At 41.7% G+C, this 22,273-nt stretch overlaps 1 protein-coding gene across 8 annotated transcripts in view; it reads right to left on the bottom strand.

The window, feature by feature from the left end:
* Positions 1–5,813: 5,813 nt before the first annotated feature.
* Positions 5,814–22,273, bottom strand: part of MCTP2 (multiple C2 and transmembrane domain containing 2) — a 152,684-nt gene continuing 136,224 nt past the window's right edge. For all 8 annotated transcript variants that reach the window (XM_064722135.1, XM_064722134.1, XM_064722136.1 and 5 more), the window contains 4 exons: positions 15,203–15,312; positions 12,758–12,867; positions 10,344–10,441; positions 5,814–8,139 (listed from right to left, as the gene is read on the bottom strand). In XM_064722135.1, coding sequence (XP_064578205.1) covers positions 8,071–8,139; positions 10,344–10,441; positions 12,758–12,867; positions 15,203–15,312 — 387 coding nt within the window. In that variant the 3' untranslated portion in view covers positions 5,814–8,070. The remainder of the gene's footprint in view (positions 8,140–10,343; positions 10,442–12,757; positions 12,868–15,202; positions 15,313–22,273) is intronic.

Raw genomic sequence — 22,273 nt, 5'->3', positions numbered from 1 at the left:
ATAGGAATGTCCTGTTTTGAATCACCTTAATCCACGTCACACTGGGATGATGGAAATGGCTGAACATGTGAGAAAACAGAAAATAATTTTGCGAAGAAGCCTAACACTCAGCATGTGCAATAGAAAAGTTGCCAAAATCTCACCCCACAGACCCCTCACTTTCCAAGCACTTTCACACCTTGCACCCCTGGGCACTGCCTCTGGTGGGCAGCAGCCCTGCAGAGCTTCAGGGGACAAAAAAAATCCCCCAGAACCCCTCCCCTCTGGGGAAGGAGGGAGCTAGCAAGTGGAAAAGGGGTAAAACTGAATTTTCTGTTGCATGGGGTGAGCCAGGAACAAGTGCTGGAATCACCCAGGCTCTGCTGGCACAAGGGGAACAATGGTGCCCTTTCTACTATTAGTGCTCAATGATGCTGGGGAGGACAGAACAAGCCACTGCTGCAGAATGTTACCTGTGCAGGAGCCCTTTCCTGAATGATTCCATGAAAAGAGGTTCATGCAGAGTGTTCTCAGCAAGCTTTTAACCTAGAGATGCTCAGAAGCTGCCAGATCTACTGTGATGCCCCCTGCCAACCTTGGGCAGATGGGTTTTGGCTGTCTGACAGGAGCTGCATCACATCATGCTCTGTGCACAGGCACTTTCTGCTGGTTTGTGATGCAGTAAACCCACATAGTTTGGGTCTTAATGGGTCTAAAGTAAAATATTTGCTCTCTCCTGTACTGGATCTCTGCATGGGATCTCCTGATCCTAACACTAGCAGAATCATTTCCATGGAACATTGTGTTACTGTAAGGAGTCCTCTTTCAGGGCATCACCATCCTCACAGCATTAGGGGCACCCAGTTTATCAGCAGCAAATTTGGCCACTGTTTATCCCTTTCACAGAGTTTTGAAGACTGATCCAAAACCTTTGAGCTCCACAGGCATTTAATTCCAGTGCACTTCAGGTGCAGCTCATGAAGAACACCACTTCAGTACAGCAATGCAAGTGCAAAACCTCAACTGTTCATTGCTTTTTCATGCAGGGCAGTGGTTATATTTACCTACAGGAATCCTGAAACTGCTTCTGTTCCCTGAAAGGAATCTACTTTTTCCCTGTGCTTTAGAGAGGGCAAACACTCTCACCAGCACAGAGGAAGTTGTTTCTATTTCTGATGATGCTGGATCAGAAGGACAAGCCACTCAGCTGTTTGACTTAAGGGGAGGGAAAAAGAAGACTTTCACTTTCCTATTCCTCATCCATTCATGGACATTCCCACTCTGCTTATGGAAGCTTCTGTCTCACACCCCACAGCTCCTATGGATCACAGGAGGGTGGCACAACCATTTTGCCCCATAAGCAGGACAAAATGTAAAAACAATGCAAAGGAAAGTGGACAGCTGAGACTAGGAAAGCCTAAATCAAAATAATCCAGGCTGCTTTTTCTGCCACATACCTGCTCTGTGACCATGGGCAAATGGCTCAAGTTTCTCCACTTGCCCTCTGGCCTTCTGATCAAAACACAAAAATCTTCAGGGTTGCACCTGAAGGTTACTCATTGTGCTTCGATCTCAAAGTTCAATCATTTAATAAACCCATTTAACTGCAATCTCAAGCGCAAAGCCTGAGATACAAACACCTCACTCAAAAACATATTTTGAAGCAACAGTCACACATGGCTATGGAAAGATGATGATAATTGTGACTGCTTACATCAAATGGTACTGCCCAAATTGGTATCATATCCTACTGAAAAGGTCTGAACAGAAGCATCTGGGCCATCACAGTAGAGTTAAAAACAAGCCCATCGAAAATGGATAAACAATTAAAAATGTATTGAAAGAAAAAAGAAAAAGAGAAATCATTCCTAATTAATTCTAGTGCCCTGTACAACCCCAGACTATTTGTAATCCTACAGGGAACATCTTTATTGATCTGGGGGACGCTGCAGCAGACTTCTGATGCTTATCTCAGCATAAAAATAGGCTCTTGTGATGAGCAGTGATTTAATTACATGACAATCACTGCTAACAATGCATGGCGAATACCAAAAATATGCAGAGCAAGAGTGGCAGTGATAAATGCAAGGGAATGGCATTGACTTTCAGAAAAGTCGTCTATTGCCAGGGCTGGAGGGAGACTTCACCCCCCTCCCAGCCCTTCTTCCCAGGTTGTAGCTGCTGTGTGGTTTCAGATACTCACTTTGGAATAAGCCGACCATGGGCAGACAGAAGATGGAGGGAGAAAGCAGACAGCCATGATCAAAGCAAAATTTAGCACACAAGTCACTGAATCGAACAGGCTTTTTTTGTCTGTAGGAACATATGCTCTTACCACTGCGCATCTCCTCTTGAAAATGAGGATGAGAGATATTCTTTACTTTGGGAGGTGGCAGTACTGAGCAAGTGAAAAATATGTGGTTTATATGTGTACAGATACAGGCCCATAAAATCAATTTCCCTATCCCTATTTATGAAAACCCAAACCTTACTCTCCCCCTATATGAAATCCAGACCCACACACCAAAGCAGCACAAAATCAAAAAAAAAAAAAATAGAAAGCTAAAACCCAAGGTATCATGATAGTGAGATCCAAGACCAGTCAAATCCCATATTCCACACACAGCAGCTAGGATAGAAGTAGCAGCATTTGCTCAAGAAATAGAAATAATTTGGTTTGTTTCTTTTCATGTGATCTCATTGAAAAAAAAATACCCAGGGTAGGAATAAAGAGTTGTGTCACTAAGATCCTCACCCTTATATTCACTTACCAGTACTGAGTGTGGAATTGAAGTATTCACCGGCATCTCTGAAGGCTGGTGAGCAGACTTTGCACTGTCGTGAAGGCATTTGGATCCTTTGGGACTGAAGGGGAACTGAGGCTGATCATGCATTTGGAAGTGGCAGGCCCAAGTTCTTAGGGTTTTATCACCTTCAATTTGCAGATGACAGCTCAATATTTAATGTTTTATCCCACCATAAGAGCAACTTACCAAAATGCAGAGATCAACAGCAAAAAACATTCATTCTTTCATCTGCTGAAAGTCTGATCACAAGAAATCCAGCCTGGAGGAGAGATCCCCAGCTCAGCAGCCCCTAGGTTCCCTGGGGAAGCATTACCTAGCACAGGCTCCCTACCCAAACCCATCCATCCATTCAATGATTAAGAGTGAGAGGCCAGATATGTTGACCATATAAACCTGACCCTGTAAGACCCAGAACCAGATGTATGTGCCCAGTCCAGGAGACTGCCCTACCTTCCTTCTGCAAGAAGTCCTCAAGAGTTTAGATGCTGGTTGCTCTAGGACACCAGCACAAATTTTACACCAGCAAGTCTCCAGCTCTTACTCTCCTCCCCTGCAAGAGGCACACCATCATGCTCAGCCAAGAGGGAATTTGCAGGTGTTCAATCCAACACGCAGGAACCGACTGGCAACGTTTGTTCAGTAAAATTTAACAAGAATCTCCAGCCCTCAGGTTAAAGCCACGCTGAGAATTTGAACTCGTGCCTGCCCAGGTGCTGGTGCTGTTGCAAACACTGAGACCTGGATGCCATCTCCTGCTTCCCCATGCTCAGTTTCATGATTTATGTCAGATGAGCACAACTTTTATGCAAAACAAAATGACCCTCTAAATTCTCTTGAAATGTTCTGTTGTTCTCAGTCAAAGCATCACAGAGAAAAGTAGATTGAAAATGCTGTAATGTCAAGAGACTTTTTTTTTCACTCCAACAATATTTCTAAATGCTGGTGAATATTTACATTAATCATACATATATCCTTTGCTCACGTTTACCTTGAATTACTCAGTTACTGCTGAGGGTCTTCCCCTCTGATAAACTCGCAGGCAGATACTTTTTCCCAACATCATATTTCACATGGCTTAATTTACCCAAATTAGAGAATGATTAAAACACTTTATCTGCAACAAACCAACAATAATTCGGAGTATCTCAGCTTCCTTCTGAATGGTAACTCTCAGGATGCAGAGGAGCAGGTATTCTTATCAGGCCTCTGTGAGATTTACAGGGATGGATGCACCAGGGCCCTGACACATGGTGCCTTACAGATAAAACAACACACAACATTAAAATAGAACAGGATTCACTACTAACACATGCTATAGTCTCTAAAGCTTCCATTTCCAAAACATTCTATCAGCTTAGTTAAAAGATGGAAAATCTAAAGGTTAAGGTTTGGTTTGAATGCATTTTGTCAATTTTTCAATTAAGGTATCAGAGGAACCAAATTCCTTCCTGGTGTGAACCTACTGGTCTGATGGGAAAATAACTCCAGTTCCACTTGTGGTAATGCCTGCAGAATCAGGCCCTCCAAATTAAAAACATAAAATAAAACATAGCCCCATATAGAGCACAGGAAATTAAATGGCAAGGCTCTGTTTTCTAGTGGGACAGCCCAGCTCAGGGAGTTGCTGTACTCTTACCCCAGGCAGGGAATTGGCAGCAGCCAGTTTAATTCCATGGGGAGAGCCATGCACGGGGATGCTGGTGTGCTCCTGTGGGATCCCTGGGCAGCAGGACAAAGCCTGGGCTCTCCTCTGCTTCAGGGGTGGCTCAGGAGGTGACTAAGGGGGAAGCAGAGCTGTGGCTGAAGGTTAAAATCAGAGCTTTTCAAGCAGAGAAAAAGGAAAGGTGTATGGCATTTCCAGCTGTGCTGTACTCAGTTATTTGCTTGCTTCCCACAAGGTGTGTTTCGGTGATTGACTTTTACTAACAATGATCCATAGGGAAGCCAAGTCCTCAGTGTTATTCATGAATATTCCAAAAAACCAAACCTTCAGCAGCACCTTATGTTTGGGCAAATGTAAATATTGAATTTGCACATACATGTCAGACCCAGTTATCTACACACTGTTCAGTCAGTGGGCATGCTTCACATTCCCATATCTCCATGATTGTACAATCCAGAAGACCCAAAGTTAGACTGGAACTTATAAAGGCTTCTGGTCTTAGAGACTTTAGAATGCAAATGCCCTGAAACAAGCACCTTGAAGTAAAAATGTAATTTTTTAATTTCTATGCTATACATTAAATAGATTAAAAATGCAAAATCTGATAATTAGCATGGGGAAACGGACACAGAGAGATAGTCTTGCTTCAAGAATCTCATGACAAATCTGAATATAGAGTTTGGTAAGTGGACTGTGCAGCAAGAATACATAACCCTCCTTTCCTTGAAGCGGAGCCTAGGAAACCCCACTAAAGAGTTGTAGGCAGGTGAGATGAGGCTTTACCTCATTCCCTGCTGCAGAAGGAGATGCACTTATAATCCTTACTCCAAACAAACTCCAGTGTGAATGGTTACACTGCACTGCCAGGGGATGTCCTTGCTTACCTAGTCAGATACTAAATATTACAGCACAGCATTTTGCAAAGAATGTGAAACACATCTCCTAATCCAGAAAAATTAAAAGCATCAGCTTAACCTCAAATGTTTATTGCATTTCAAACAGCATTTATCAAAACAAAGAGCTCATCACAACATATATAGGTACTGGACCATCCAAATCCCTTCATTTGGTATGTCTCCAGCAAAACAATTAACACAAATTATTCTGAAACCCAACATATCTACACCAAAAAAAAAAAAAAAAAAAGAATAAAAAGATATCACCCTGTCTCCTGAACAGAAATCAGTTCCACATGGAAAAACCTACAGAAAAACCCTCCGAAGTATTAAAGTATCAATCTGAATTTCTGAATAAATAAACAGTTTTTCCTGCAGTTGAATGTTTTCACTCAAATCAACGATCAGATCCCACACGCCTGCTTAAATATGCCTGACTTTGGTCCTTACAAAATGACAAGATTACAGTATGATAAACCAGATGATAGTTTGAAGCGAGACAATGAGGCATTGTTTACAGAGAAGATTGAGAAACTGGTTTAACAAAAGGGTTCCGTGGACATCTATTGTATGTACAAGAAGGAGATTTACTGGAGATTTTGTAATTTCTACAAGGCTCTTTCCAACCAGCTTCATTAAGTTGAAGTAAATCAAATCATGCAGAGATCTGGCTCAGCCAGAGAGACATGCCGGGAAAGATACAAAATGAAGAAGAACAGACGCGAGATGATAAGCTTTAGAATCTTTGGCATTTTTCATAAACATTTTCAAGGTTTTTAAATCTGTATATTCACCCATTTTCCCCCACACACTCGCCTATAAATACATTATACATGTACTCTTTATACACAACTCTGTATATGCATGGGTACACAAGCACACGTGCAAACAAAGAGGCATTTTTGTGGCTTTTTAAACCGGGATAATCTTTCCTCAATCCTTCCATTTGCAGCTACACACAGCTTTGCATAAGCAAAATACATTCTTTAGCCAATCAAGTATATGAAAATGTGCCTGTCCTTATTCAAAGGCACAGTGGGACTTCGAAAAATAAACTTATGAAAAACTACTGAATCTGCCTAATAACCCAGTGGAAGATAGTCTGCTGTTAGTTTTCCTCCTTCAAATTCCTGGAACAAGCCCACAAGATTGTGATATGGAACCACACACAACTCCATCTGGATCACAAATCCATAAGAAAGGTTTTAACCATTCTACCTTTTATTAGATGACTTTCAAAACCCTTTTTTTCTTTTTTTTTCTTTTTTTTTGTAAAAAAGAATCCTATCTCTCAGGTTTCTGCATTTCTTTGTACTGTAAACTACCCCAGGGAATGCTGGTGGTAATCCCCGCCTGGGAATCATGAGCAACAAATCCAGCTCTCGTGCTGCCAATGACTTGTGGTGACAAATCACTCCCAAGATGTCCCACAGCACCTAAAGGACCGAGGGCTGCAGTATCAGCAAAATTAAGCAGGTTTTACACATGATTCTGTTTCAATTTCCCCAGTCAAACAACCTGACTAATGCTCATTTTCTGAAATACATAAAGCAAATGCACAATTGCTAAAAGATTAGTAAGCAAGCAAAAAATCACATTCTCCACAGAACACAAAATGGGGTCCTTTCTTCTGTCTTTCCATTGCTGTTTCCACTCGACTTTACTTTTGGGTCCTCTCCTTGTGAACCACCAGAAAGACTGCAAGAAGACATCAGTGGTGGACCAAAGCCTGCACCCTATTGCACAACCACTTCTTTGGGCATGTGCTCTCTTTCTGCACAAGCACTTGTTTCTTTAAGGCTATAAAGTGTTGGTTTTTCTTTTCCTCTTGGATCTGTAGTGTTGACCCCTCTGGATTTAGACAGGAAAACAACAGCTATGCTGAAAATATCTGATGAGATGGAATTATAAAAGGCAAGCCAACAGTGTCTTTTCAGGTCACTGAGTTAGCCTTTTCTCTTAATCCTTTCATGGCATAAGGTTTTCATGCATCCATTGCCAGCAATGGATCTCCGATGATTCCAGTATACAAAGAGTTAACCACAGGCTGGGCTTTAAAAAAAAAAGGAATAAAAAAAAAGGAAAAAGGAAAACCCACAAGTGCTGGATGAAATATTGAGATACTGTTGGAGCTCCTAGCTCTTTCTGCTAATTATGATAAAAAACTTTTTAAAATGTACACTGCTTGAACAGAAGATGGGTATCAAAGACTCGTTAATTCAGAGCTTAAACCTTTCTAGGCACAGTGATTTAACTCAGAAAAGAATAGCTTTCATATCTTAATGTAAATCTGTTGGATATGTTAAAAACTGGTTCAGAGCATCTCCTCACATCAGCTCGGCTGATCTGCTACACTAAGCAGAATTATCTCTTCCTACATAACACAGGGAGTGCTGCCACATCCAGCCTTGTCTCTGCAATCAAAGGGGGGAATATAAAAAGATAAAATAAAAGGTGCAGTTGCACCATCCTCTTCCATTCTCCTCCCCATCCCACAAAATAATTCACGTTTCACCTTGCTCTTTTTTTGGGACTCGTGCCAAAACGACAACCCAGAAAAGAAACCCAAGATAGGTGTTTATCAAAAAACCACATCTTCCAAGAAAGAGAAAGTCCGTGGCAGTGTCTCTAGTGTTGTTCTGCAGCAAGAGGGAGGGGAGGGGTGTGCAGTGTGTGCACGTGTGTGCAGGGAGGGAGGTGCTGCATTCCCAAACCCCGCTGCATCCTAGAGCGCGCTCCGCTTCTTCCTGATGGGGCTGGAGCTGCTGGATGGTTTCAATTCAGCCTGCTGCACCTGTAAAAACAAACAGGCATGACGTCTGCACTTAGGTAACTCTAGCTCGCTGCAGCGTGTGTTAATGGCTCCCCCAGGACAAACCCAGGGAAACTAAGGAAGGTTCAAAAGTAATGAATCATTTTCTAAACACAGGAACATGGGGGATTAATTGCAGGAAGGATTTGAGAAGTCATGCATCATTTCTTGAAACAAAAATATTAAAAGCAGATTTTTCTAATGAGATACATGGGGTTCTACCTGATTTCAGAAATCTTTTTGGGTTTGTTTTGGTTTGGGAGTTGTTTTTCTTATCTTTCTGGCATTAACCTATTAGTTTAATAAACTTCTCTCAGGAGTCTCAGTTCAAGTGGATCCCAATAGACAGTAAGATGACAGTTGTCAAAACCATACACAGACCCTGGGATGCTGAAATACTTAATAATTTCAAAAAAAGAAAGTATTCTCCCAAATAGAACCTGGACAAAGCTACCTCCACCTTTCAAAACAAATTCATATACAATATAATGATTAAAACATGTGGTAAACTGTCAAGGATGGTGTAATCTTCACATTGTCTGTTGTGTGAGACAAAAGTATTCCCACTGAAATAATGTGGAAAATTTGGCTGAAAATGCCATCTTTTTCACTCCTCCTCTGTCTTTTGTCCAAGACGTGGTTGTAAAGGGGTACTGTACAGACAGGAGTAATTTCTAACTCACTGCAGCACCCCAGTGAAAAGCTGAATGCATTGATAACATGTAAAACAAAGCAGGCAGAAGGGCTTTGGAGCTTCCATGGATGACTTGTCCCTAAAGTGTGTGGCTGTCACTATTTTCAGCGCTAGTGGAAAACTCCAAGTTTTGTCCCATCCAAGGAACTTTTATCATTCCTCCCATAGAAAATGGTGATCATTTCCCTTGGAGAGCTCAAAGGATTCCAATATGATAGAAACCACTCAAGGAAATGTTGTTAGTGTAAATGTTAAATAAAGCATAAATAGAAAAGCAGCAGCTTATCTTTAAACATAAACATTTAAAGGGCATATGCAAACCATCACTGCAAATCCAGTGGCCTCTACAAGAGCAATGACAACAAATAAAAATACACTGAAGCTTAATGGCTCTATGATTGTTCCTGCTTAGTGTTCTTCCCTCCCACCAGTCCATGGTGAGATTTCTTTCCAGTTATTAGTGCTGCCACCAACCAGTCTGGTGGCCTCTGGAGATAAAGAAGCATTTTCCAACCCTGCTTGGGTTGGAAAACCCAACACTGCAGGTGAGCAACTCAGTTTCTGTCTCCAACAGCATAAAGTCACTATGGGCAAGATTGTGATCCCCTTATTCCCAGTAATCAGCACCTCACAGGGAAAATGCCACAGACAAAGGCACAATGTCAGAGGGATCCTGGGCATCAGGATCAGGGCCTGGGGACACAGATTCCAGTCAGTGAAAACAAAAGAAAGAATCCTTTATATTGTGTGGCTTCATTACCCAGCAAGACTATGTTCCCTCCTCCAAGAGAAATAAACAGATCTTGACATTCGAAAGGATTTATTGTTCAAATAATTTCCAGGAAGATAGGCGAGATTGCTGAAGACAATGTTGTTGTTTCAAAGAAATGGGAGAAGGGACAAGACTTGACTGAAACTGAGGGAGGATAGATTCTGGTTAGATTAAAACTTATAATTCCATAATGGTAGAAGATTGATCTGATCAACTGTAGAGTATTTTAAACACACGTCAGGGTTTCCTTTAAAGAAAAAGATGAGCAGGGCATTGTCCAAAGGAGGCATGGAGCTCAAGCACAATGTCACAGAAATAATTCCCCCCATTCCTCCCCCTATCTTGAGAAAGAGGAGAATTCAGCAAATCCTTTTGGATGGTTATCTCTATCAAAGAGACTATTTTTCTCCTCCCTCTGCACAAATACCGGAGCAGAAAGGTGACGAAAACCATAGCTCAGTAACCGCGCTGAGTGATTTTCCAGATCATTTTTAAGTAGGTCTTTTCAGGATAATTTTTCCTCAATCATTTTATCCTTCTGACAAAGGATTTTGGCTCCCCTCTCTCCCAACACTCTCTCTCCCCCTCCTTTTGTGGATTTTCCCCAGATTCCTTATCTCCCTTATTCAAAAGTCTTTGGCATTGTATTCCCAAAGGGAGCACCCAGCCGCTCTCAGTGTCACTCCCTGCCTCTGTTGGCTGTGGCCATTCATTACATACCTTTTGAACATCAGATGGTACCCTGGAGAGGAAATCCAGTAGCTCATTATTGTCAATGGCATAGGGATTTCTAAGCTTCTTAGTAAATTTATTTATGCCTAGGATAAAAAGAAAAAAAAATAATGAAGGCAAACAAAATAATACAAGCCTTTTCTACTCCCTCCCTCTAAATTTGTTCAGGCAAGGTGAGAAAGGGAAAGGGAATTCACAAGTAAAAATTAGTGTGAAAACAGTGCCTCAGACTTAAAGGCACACACATGCTCCCTGTCACGTGGAATCACTCACAAGTGCTTCCTGGAGGAAGTGGAGGACATCATTGGTAAAGGTATTTCTCTACTTTCAGGATCATGTGCTGCCAACAACGTGGTGAAAAGTGACTGCAGCAAGAATTCATTCTGGGGGATATTATAGGGAGAATACACACACTGAAAACCAAGCGTGCTGTTAAATCTGCTACCCTACATGACCAATTGGAAGGCTCTGAAAATAATTAGGAAAAATTTTCCTTCCATCTCTTCAGAAAATGAAAGCTTCCCTTTCCCATCCCTCATGGCTTATCCCTTTTTTGCAGAGCCACGCTGGCCAAACTGTCCATGTTATGATGCTGTGTGACAATTAAAAACGTTATCACAAGGTTTGCTTTAGTTTGATCTTTGTGTAAAAAATTAGGCTTATGAACTGCAGCAATAGCAGTCCATCTCCATGGACCTAGTAAAGCTGCAGTTGGCAGAGGAGGTCCCTAATCTGGACAGAAGATCCATGGGAGAGTAATGATCATATTAATGTGAAGTTCATAAGGTCTTCTCTTGCCTCTCTTGAGGTCTTCTAGGTGAAGAAAATCAGCTAACCCATTTTAAAGAATAGCAAAAAAATTCAAATGTTGGTTGCCTCTGAGGATCATAATACAGCATTCAATTCCATCATGCCCCTGTCCAAAACCTCATAGTGGTTTCCCTGAAAGTGATTTCAAATGTGATGGCTGCTCCAGCCTTCTCCTCTCCCTGAAATGTACCTGCTTCACATCTGAGATTCAGCTTTTAAGCCATATACTTGTAGCAAAATGACAACACAATTTTCTGTGTACCTGATTTTTAAAAAACAGAAAATACCATAAGGTCTTTTGAGGCCTTGCCACAGGGTAGTTGTTTAACATGTATCATATTTGAAGGCCCTGTCACTCTAGATGATGTTGAATGGATGTATAGTTTTCATGTACTCACCATGTCTTCCATACAGGAACAACAATATTTTGTTACTGAACTTTTTACTCCCAGCAATTTCTCCCCTTTCTTTCTGCCCTTTCTTTTGTTTGATTTAATCCTTTATTTCTTTGTGGCTGTTGCCCAAGAATGGCTTTTTTTTTAATGCCACCTTCTCATTCCCTCCCTTTTCTACACCCAAGCCAGCAGCTGATGGCTCAGCCCAGGGGTCACAGGGGGTCCCCACAGCTCAGAGCCACACCAGGGCTGAGCTTCTGCAGGTCAGGGAGGATTTACCTGCACTGTGCTCTCCACACCTTTCTACCTCAAGGCTGAGATAAAAGTTAGCACCTTAAATAAGACAGGAGAAAAGTAGAAAGCCTTCAGCACCTGGAATCATGGAATCGTTTGAAGGGAGTTTTAAAAACCATCTCAGTCCAGCCCCCTGCCACAGGCAGGACACCTTCCACTAGACCATGTTGTTCCAAGCCCTGTCCAACCAAGCCTTGGACACTTCCAAGGATGGGGCTGCCACAGCTTCTCTGTGAGCCTCACCACCCTCACAAGAAAGAATTTCTTCCTGATATCTAATCTAAACCTGCCCTCTTGCTGTTTAAAGCCACTCCTCTTAGTCCTATGCCCTTGAATGCCATCTCCTTCTGTGAAAGATGACCTCACATTTCTTCATAATGCCACCAGGAAAGTTTTACTTTTTAAAAGCTCCTCTTTATGCATCTTCATACGAATACTTTCTGACCCACGACAAAAGGAGATGCTCAGTGTGTCCCACTGGGCACAGCCTGTCCTGACTGCCAGGATACTCAGACCCAAAAGGCTCCCAGGGTCCAAATCCACATGGTCCAGCTCTGCAAACACATCTTGTCCACTTCCTACCATTTCCCAGCTGGAGGGCTCCAGCACCAGGAAGCTAATTACTTTCCTGCAGAAGAATAATAACACTGAAAGTAGCTTATCCAGGCTAATGCTCTTCTTGTGGTGCTGTTGGAAACTTATAAAGAACCCTAAGAAAAGCAAATTATCGGATAACCCAGGGGGGAGAAATGGTAATTTTAAAAAGTTCATAACATCTTTATTCACCTCTAAGCAACAGCACTTGTTTGTCTGTGTAACAGGTCATTTAAAGCTTGTTTGATTTCACTCTGTAGACATATACTGTATTTATCTCATACAAATGAGACACAGTGGAGTACTTACCCCAGATTAAAACAATGTACCTCAGTGGTATAAAATACAAAATAACTGTTGCTGCTGCCAGGACCAAGCAGGCCAGGACAGAGAGGAAAGGCACCGTCCAGTTGAATGTACTGTAAGAAAAAAAACCACAATCCCTCTCAACATTTCTGTTCTTGGACACTGTCTGTGCTCTGCTACCCAATAATAATTTAATGACCCCTTTGCAGTGCTTGGTGCAGTCAGACGCTGTAAATTGCAGGCCCTTTGGAAGGTGGATAAGTAGACTCCTACGTCAGGATGATAGAATGGATTAAGGAAGATACATGAGAGGCAGATATCATGATAAGGAAAGAGAAGAGGAGCCCTGGGGAACTCAGTGAAGGTGTTAGGCATGTGAGTGAGTTGTTTTTGTTTCTTCTTCTATGTGTGGCACTTGTTACACATCCCTGCTGGCCACTCAGCTCTCCATTATGCATGAGCAGATACTCTGATCTGGAGACAGGGTGAGCCAGCTCCACTGGATCACAGTGGGTGACACAAGGTGTGTGTCCAGGGCACAACACAGCTGTGGCAGGTAGCCAGAGCCAACCCCAGCAAATAACTTGTATTGGATTGATTATGATGCCAAACTGTGAAAGAGCGGTTCGAGTAATTTCTCTGCATAATGTTAGGGCCATAATATTCTATAAAAATCTGTCTACATATATATACATTTTGTCCTATATCTTTACATTTCCAGCAATTCTTTACTACACTGAGTTTAGGATGCTGGCTTGGATAGGCTGTAATAAACCAGCAGCAGCCCAAGCTTCTGCATTCCAACATCGGATCTTTCCCAAGAGGAGCACTCCTGAAAGGCTCAGTTACTACAGCATTTCAAACTTTGGCCACATTGTAGTGAAAAACAGGATTTTATTTCACTCAGACCTCTCATCTGCAAGTCAATGACGGATTGAAGGTGAGAAGCCACTGCTAACACATCTTTGGAATTACTTTGTTCCCCCTGTGCTGTTGTAAGACATAACCCTATGCCCTGCACCAAATGCTGAGATACCTGGACTACAAGGATGCCTGCTAGTCCACAGGAGGATTTATGGATCTGGGCATCTCTGTTTCACACAATCTGCCTGCTAACTTCATCATATCACAATGATGGGGAGTAGGAAGAAGAGAGAATGAATCTGGACCACTTATCAGGCTATAAAATAAGACAAACTTCCCTTGACAGATAAAATTAATAGGACGCTTGAAGAATTACATTTAAGCTTCAACAGACGTATTAAATATTAAGTAAAAATAGGTGGGAGAGGACCCATCATTATCAATCAATGTAGCTTAAGTTAAAGCAAAAAAAAAAAAAAATAGCAAAACAGCTCAATTGAGTTAAACTATGAAAACTCCCTGTGATTGTGTAACTGGAGTGACAGACGGAAACTGTAGCACAATTCAGTCTGTCACTTACAAAAAAAACTTTGATAGCAATTTTTTAATGGCACATCACTGCCGAGCTACAACAGAATCCTTCTGAAATCACATCGGGCGTCCACATTAATACCCAACGTGTTCTTTAAGACCATTGTTAGCAAAATGAATGCAAGAATTAATAGTGTTTAAGTGCTTGGAGTCTTCCTGCCATGCAGCTGGGCAGAACAGTGCCCTGTTCATAGACTGGAATACATCTTTGGGCCACTTCCACCCCAGCTGGGGTGTCCAGCGTGGCACCACTGCACATGTGGTTGCTGTATTTTTAGCTTGAACCCAGCTCCTCATTAAAGTGAGGCTCGGTCACAAACCATCACTTTGTGTTCAAAACAGACAACAATATGGATCAATTAAGCTCCAATAAAGGCTGAGTTATAAAAGGTTTGTGTGTGTTTGTCTGTGGGATTTTTTTTTCTATTTTTTTTAGGCTCTTCACCTCCCTCCTTTGTAAGGTCAGGAATATTCTCTGTGTGTCCCCCCCTGCCATGAGGGGCTTCCTCGCAGCACCAGCAGGAAGCAGACAGCTCAAAATGGCAAAGGCAGAAGAAGATCAATGTGCTGGCCAGGGACACAGTGACTGGTGACCCAACAGCCAGGTCAGGATGGGGAGGGCGTGGGAAAGGCAACACTGACTACCAGCACCCACTTTCTGTGATGGGACTGAGCAGAAAGGCCTGATGCTTCTGTGACCACATCTTTGAGCAGCATCTGTGGCATCCATGACTCCCCACCCCATCACAAACAGGCAAAATTCAGGCAAACATGAAAGCTACATCAGTAAGGAACACTGCTTCTCCTCTTCTCTGTGCTCTGCAAAGGTGTTTTGGAATAAAAGACTGTAAGAGAAGAAGCAGTGGTGGGACTGGCCAGCTTAGCCTGCTGCACCTTTCAGTCATTTTTGGAGCAAGACAATTACTCCACCTTGATCCTCCTGGCTCTGCTTCATATCAAGTCATGGTCAAGCAAGAAAAGGTTATTACTTACTTTTTAATCCTCTCTCCAAATGATGCTATTTCTTCCAGGATGCTTTGAACAGCTATGATGATCTCCTGGACCATGTGGATCCTCTCAATCAGCCCCTTTTTCTCAGATTCCTAATCAAAAGAAACCAGAAAACCAAAACTTTTAATAATTTGCTAGGGTGTTCACAGACACATGGTGAAAATAAAATTTCCAGCACTGCTGATCCATCCATGACCAAGTATTTCACTGAAGGAAGAACAGAACAAACACCCTGGGTTTATCACACAGAACCAACATTATTTGTATAGATCCCTGCATTTTCTTCCTTTTCCTCAACACATGGGCAGAGGTTTCTTCATCTCCTAACACAACTTGGCTGCAGGATCTCCACCAGGATTTCACACAATTGGATGCCAAAGCACAAGAGGTGCTGGCTGCTCAGTGCTCCTCAAGAACAAAAATATTCTTGTGCAGAACTTCTAAATATCACATTTCTGAGCTTTGTAGGCCCCTCACAGCCATGCTGGTTTGTGTATATAAATTAGAAGCAAGATAGTGAATGCAATATTTTCTGAGCATTCTGTATACAGAGACTTATTCTTTTACTGGGGAAAAAAAAAGATCAAAGGAAAAAAATGTCATTTTCCCTTTGCAGCGGCCATCTCAACTTCATTTCTTACTACTTATTTTAGGCAACAACATTACAGGACATTGCTACACATGTGCAGAAATAAAAAGGAAGCACAGAATGAATTAAAAATCAAAATTACTTAAATCAGGCTTGAAAACCAGTATACAATTATCAGCATTCAGCATTTCTTTGCCAGCAATCTAACACACATACAGGCATGCAAATTGGTGTGGTTGCAGATATTCTTGCAAGAAATCAGCAAAACATTCACTTATTACAAAATGCAGAGCCCTGGACACTGATTTTACATCACATTTAGACACTTAAAAATCAGTCCAATTTAGAAAAAAAATAAAAGAAACAACAAAAAACGAACCAACAAATCATTTTAAGCTGTTTTTTAACCAATCTGTTCCCAGAGAAGGGAGATGATGGCAAAGAGGAATGGCATCCACATTCCTCCTCCATGCAGGACAGGGTCAGAGGCTGTTTAAAGTCACACAGGGCCACAGAGGTGAGGGCTCTTGCTCCATCCAGCATTTTGGCATTACCATTCTGGCAGAGGGTGTGTATGGGGCTGAGGCAGGGCACCACTCTGCAGAGGGTGCTGGAATAACCTGTGACCCATCCCTGGATGCTGAGAGGCAGCCATGGGAATGCAGCCCTTATCCCTCTTTGAATTACTTACTGCCCATTTCTCTTCCCAGCAATTTCTGAGTTTAAAAAGCCAGCCAAAACCACCATGGAGTTATCAAGCTCCAGACATTTGAATATTTGCCTTTAGGTTGCAAGTCAGTGCACAATGAATAGAAGCAGCATTTTAAATAATCACACATTTGGGTGTGAAAATGAGTATTTTTACATTAATAAAACAACCAACAAAAATGAAACCCTTGGGGTGTGAAATAACCCCAGAACAAAATAAATAAATAAATAGTCAGTTTATGTGAAAATAGCACCAAAAAGTCATTTTCACACAGCTCCAGTTATAATCTCGTTAGGCTCAAATGTAAATGACACATTGAAATTATATTTAACTATTTCCTCGCTGGAATGGTACAACAGTCCTTTGGCCATAGCTGGCTTTTTTCCCACCAAACCTGGAAGCAGAAGCTGAGGAGCAGCTCACGGAAAACCAGACAGTGGGAATTTCATTCTGTCCAGATTCAGGCAGAGGGGTAAAGAAACCACTTAAATGAAGTGATATTGCAGGGCAAGCCTACTCTTGCTGCCCAGAGCTGCAAGGCAGATCATCTGCCAGCTCTGCCTGCATCATGCTGACTTCATTTACACATCCTCGATGGAGCTCAGAGATGTGGTGATAACACAGTTTAACCAACACAACACAACACAACTCCTGCTGCAGCCACGAAGCAGAGCCAGAAAATAAAAATAAATAAACCAGAAACTGCCAGTCCCTAAGTTATGACAACTGCATGCCCATGCTCACCTGGCTGCATACTAAAATCACCCCTGGACAAGAGTGCTTTCAATTTCTGATACTAAATATGGCAAAGAAATGTAAAGGCAGAGACAAACTGGGATTAGAAAACCTTGTAAATAAAATCAGTTATTCGAGAGAAAAATAGGCTGCAACTGTGTGTATGCATGATGGGCATAATTGTTTGAAAATCCTGGGAATTTGTCAACGTCATTTCTTTGTTATTGTTCTTTGGCTCTGGAAACCTGCAGTCTAAACACATGCACAGGATTATTAGGTCACTGGTTAAGCAACAGAGGAGCAGACAAATGAAGTACAAGAAATGGGATTTTCCAAATTATTTAGGCTTTGGAGTGTTGTTTATGCTTTGTGATGCCAGCACCTCAGAAAACACTGTCAGAAGCAGTAAGAGTCCATCAGAATGGCAGTCACTGGACCCTATTTATCAGTAAATGGGCAACTGTCATAGAGAGAGCTGTATCTGAACACTGCCATGTTCATGGAAAACTTAAAGAAGGAATCCAAAATGCATCTTCCACTAAACACACTGCATCATCCATGCAAGGTCCCACCACCCAGACAATTCTTCCCCATCCTCTCCACGTGTCATTCCTTTCTGATTTCTTTTGGACTCCATGCATTATATAGCTTGAAAACTGGATTTGGATACCCATAGCTTAAGATCACAGCTCAGAAGCTTTTGCAGGAATTGAAAACAAAATATACTGCCTGTTTCTGGCATTATTTCCCTAAAACCAGTTGTGATAACTTCCATTAATTCAAGGCCTTTGTCTCCTTTTTTTCTTAGCTGATTACAGCACTGTGGGTGGACCAAAACTGGTCTCCAGACTCTGGGAAAGAATTAACTCCATCAAAATGAATTTACAGCTGAGAATTAATTATATAATCAGTGTGCTACTTCAACTCTTCCTTGCATATCCTGATTTAAGAATCCTTCGTTTCTACATTAATTGCCTGAACAGAGCCACAAAAGGGGGTTTACAAAAGATTAAGCATGTCAGGGGAGGGAAAAAAAAAAAACAACACCAACCAAGACCCAGCAATTTCAGAAATTAAGTCTTTTGTTTGCAGCTAACATACACCAACTTGAAATCAAAAATGAAGAGACCAAATTTCTGCTGTACAAGAAGATGCTCCTAGAGTTTTCTATTTCTCAAATATGTAAGAGGACATATAAACAGACTTAAAGAGTTAGCACAGCTCTGAGGTCTCCCTTCCCCAGAAGGAACTCATGCTGCTCTGAGACATTTAGGGTCAGTTGCAAAAGAAACCTTCACACAGCCACAGCATGGAGGGGCTCCCAACGCCGAAGGCTTTAAAGGAGTGGGAATATGGGGCAGAGCAGGACAGGATGTCCCCAGCACTCACACAGCAATTCACAACGGGCGAGCTGCAGCAGTCAGAGCTGCTCTTGCGAGGGAAAATCCTAAGAGTTATGGGGGAAGACACTGAAGGCAAAATTCTTCAATCATCTGCTCTGGAACAAAGGCCAAATGCCACCCATTAGTGCTTCTTCTCTAGCCAAGCATCCATTACTGAATTCAAAGCTTGGATGGTGGAGATCCCCTAACTTCTTTTGATCATTTGTTTCAATGATTAATAGCTTTCATCTTTACAGAAAGCTGTTTCCTATTTTTTAAATCTATCCTTCAAATATTTTTCCTCTGGATACATCCAAACTAGCAAGCAACGCTACAAACACACAGACAAATTTTGCTGTTGTTCTCTAAGTGTATTTCTGATGTATACTGCAAGTATGATATGCACACAAGGAAAAGTCAGGCTTGAAGCCATGGGTAAGTTCTACATAATACTTGCTCACTTGGATTTCATAGAAAACACTTGCAGAGAAAAATCTTGCATGCAACTTTCAAACAAGTGGTATTCATCAGCAGATTTCTGGCATGCCAAGGGGAACTCAATATATAAAGCTGAGGAACACTTGGGGGCAAAGATGAGGAAAAGGGGAGGAGAAAACATAAATATGGATTAATGAAAAGGAGGAAGAAAACAGGATACAGGCAGCTCAGTCAGGAATGAAAATCCTGGATCTCTTCAGGGATTGGAAGAATTAGTCTGCCTAGCCCTGGGCTGGCCTAACTTTCAGGATTAGCTTTCTTACAGTAGCTGTCTCATTATGCTACTGCTGCTACAAGCACATTAGGGTGATGTTTTACCAGGATTTATCTAATGTACCAGTTATTAATTCTTCAGTGTATTAGCAACAAACAAGATTGATGGAAAGCAAAAAGAAAGGAAAATAGCTCAGGCATGCATTCCTTTTTGCTCCACTATTATTCTGCTTTAAAAAAAAAAAAAGCCAACAAAACATGCTGTAGTTATTTAGGGAAAAGCAGAGCTGGGCAAAGTTGGATTTAATTTACAACTTGCTCTCTGCTGGACTACAAACCTCAGACCTTACCGGTGTCCAGCAAAAGCCGTGCCAAAAAAACATCTCAGGGCCAAAACACTCGTCCACGAAGAACTTCTGAAACCAAAAGGATTTTATTGGGCATAAACAGCAGACCACTGGCCTCTGCTGCCAGCAAGGAACACTTCACTACCGCTCCAGTCTAGCAGCAGAACGAAGCTCTTGTGGGAGGTGGCAGCCATGCAGTGACAGACAGTCTCTTGGTAGCTGAGATGAATTCCAGGCAGAGCTGTGCAAACAGTCACCACAGCAACCTTGCACCGGCTCCTGCCTTCGGTGGGAGCCGAGGGCTGCTGAGAGGAGCCCAGCGATGCGCCCTGCTGAGTCACTGCCCTGCCCTGAGCTGCTGCGTGCCGAGGGGAGCACGGGCACGCCGAGGGGACGGCTGCCAAGCTCTGAGCAACTGCCTCGTGCAGCCCTGCAACTGTGCATCACAGGATCTTTTTGTTTATTAACACCACGCCGCAAACGTGCCTGCCTGCCTGTGGAAATTTAGCGGATCCGAGCGTACTCGAAATAATCGCCAAATAGAGGAAATGCGACACGTACAGGTCAATTTATGCTCTCAGTTAAAAAGGTGTGAAATCTGGAATAATTCCACCACAGCCAATAGAATCACTTCAGGCTGGTATGAAGGGGAGCAGCACTGGTCTTAAAAGGACACATTTGGAAGGCAATAGCACATCATCCTACAGCTCAGGCTGGGGAACACTCCCTCAAGGGCAGAAGATGACCACTCCATGCCTCGTCCAGCCATGCCTGCACTTTCTCTGCCTGCATTAGATGAATTTCATCCATGCTCAGGGGACCAGCAAACGTCTCCTAAGCCAAGCCCAAGAAAAATCTTATGTGAAAAACCCTTGGTCATAATTCAGTTTCTTTCTCTATGCACAGGCATGAAATTCAGGGGGTTTAAGAAGCATTATCTGTACATGCTCACGTTTTCATAGACCTGTAAACCCAAAAGTCCACTGGTATTGCCACAAGTTTTCAAGCAGTATCAGCAGTCACAATAGAATAAAACACAATTAATCAGCAGTCACAATAGAATAAAACACAATTCAGGTGAGGAGCACATGCTTAAGAAGCAAGAATCAATCCTAAATGGAGATAAAAAGTCATCAGTCATCTTTGATTTAAAAACTGGAAAGAAAAAGAAAATTTTGTCAAAATAAGTGCTTTCTCCTGGAAACACATGAGACTTAAGAACAATCATATGGTTATTAGACTTAAAACTACTGGATCATCATTTATAATCTAGGTAATTATCTTCAGCAATTTGGGGTACAGGAGAAGGAGGTATCTATTCATATATCTGACCAATTCAAAAGAAAATTTAACAACATTTTAAATAGTTGGAATTTTTAAGGGAGGAGAACTCCCTGGGGCTCATCTGCTGGGTCCAGTGACCTCCCTAGAGCTACTTAGTATTTTTCCAGAGATTTAGAGAAATTGCAGTGTTGGCTTTTACCCACATCTAGGTAGGTAATTCTCTTTAAGAGGGAGAATTCTCTACCACCATTCTCTCCTCCACCTCTAAACCTATGAATGGGTGGCTCATGGCACTGATATAAGAACTGTGCCAATTTATGGGATGCCTACAGTTAAGAGCAGCCCTGGAAAATGCTGCTGTTCAAATAAGATTTAACAAGAGACCATTTAACTTCCAGTTTCTTGTACAAAGAAGGCTCCCAGGAAAAGAGCAAAGAAAAATCAAAGCAAGTCCTGCACTGGGTCTGCTTGCCCATAGTTTTATGGAGGACATGGATGCTCCTTGTCAGTCTGAACATGCCCTGTGTATCACGGGGCATTTTCAAGTCCTTACCATCACTTCTCTTCAGCAATCTTAATGGGGGATGTTGAAATATTATATTGCAATTGTTGTATTGAAGAGAAAAAGAAAAAAAACTAATGAAATTATTTATACTTCCAGGGAAGAAAACAATGAGATGATATTGTCTTGAATGACCTTTCCTAAGTATGGGGATATAGCATCTTACACAATAGACTCTTGGTTCATGTTTCAATTACTGACCTTTACTGCGGAGAAAATTAATGCAATTTTCATCGTAATCCACCCGTACAAATAAGATCCATACGGAAGGTTTCCACATGCTGAATCTAACTCAAATGGAAAATGTCAGCTCTTTGCTACTGGATGGATTTGACTTTAATTTGTTCAGCTGGAGTCTTTTTGAATTGTGTTCATAAAACTTTGTATATCTTCAGTACCTATTTTTGACAGAGAATTTCCTACATTAAAGGCATTTAATTTTTATTCTTTGGTGATTTTCTTCCACTTCTGTTTTTTTTCCAATACATGAGATACTAAACATTTCTTGGAAGTTGCCAAATAACTTGGCTTAAAGCCACAGTATCATTTGGTTCTTCCCTGTTACATTGCATTAGCAGGACTACACTGCCTCACCACAGAACAAAATCTCTTAAAAAAACTCCAAAAAAAATCAACAAAAACTTCACATAGAAATTGTTGTTGATTTAGTTTTGTCTCTGATTTTCTTTGAATCAGTTACCAGACCTGAAAATGTAACTAAATTAATCTTTGTC

The sequence above is a fragment of the Zonotrichia leucophrys genome, chromosome 10, assembly GCF_028769735.1.
Source record: "Zonotrichia leucophrys gambelii isolate GWCS_2022_RI chromosome 10, RI_Zleu_2.0, whole genome shotgun sequence".
Lineage (NCBI taxonomy): Eukaryota > Metazoa > Chordata > Aves > Passeriformes > Passerellidae > Zonotrichia > Zonotrichia leucophrys.
Note: the sequence above shows the minus strand (reverse complement) of the source record. Positions and strands in the feature narration are given on the sequence as shown.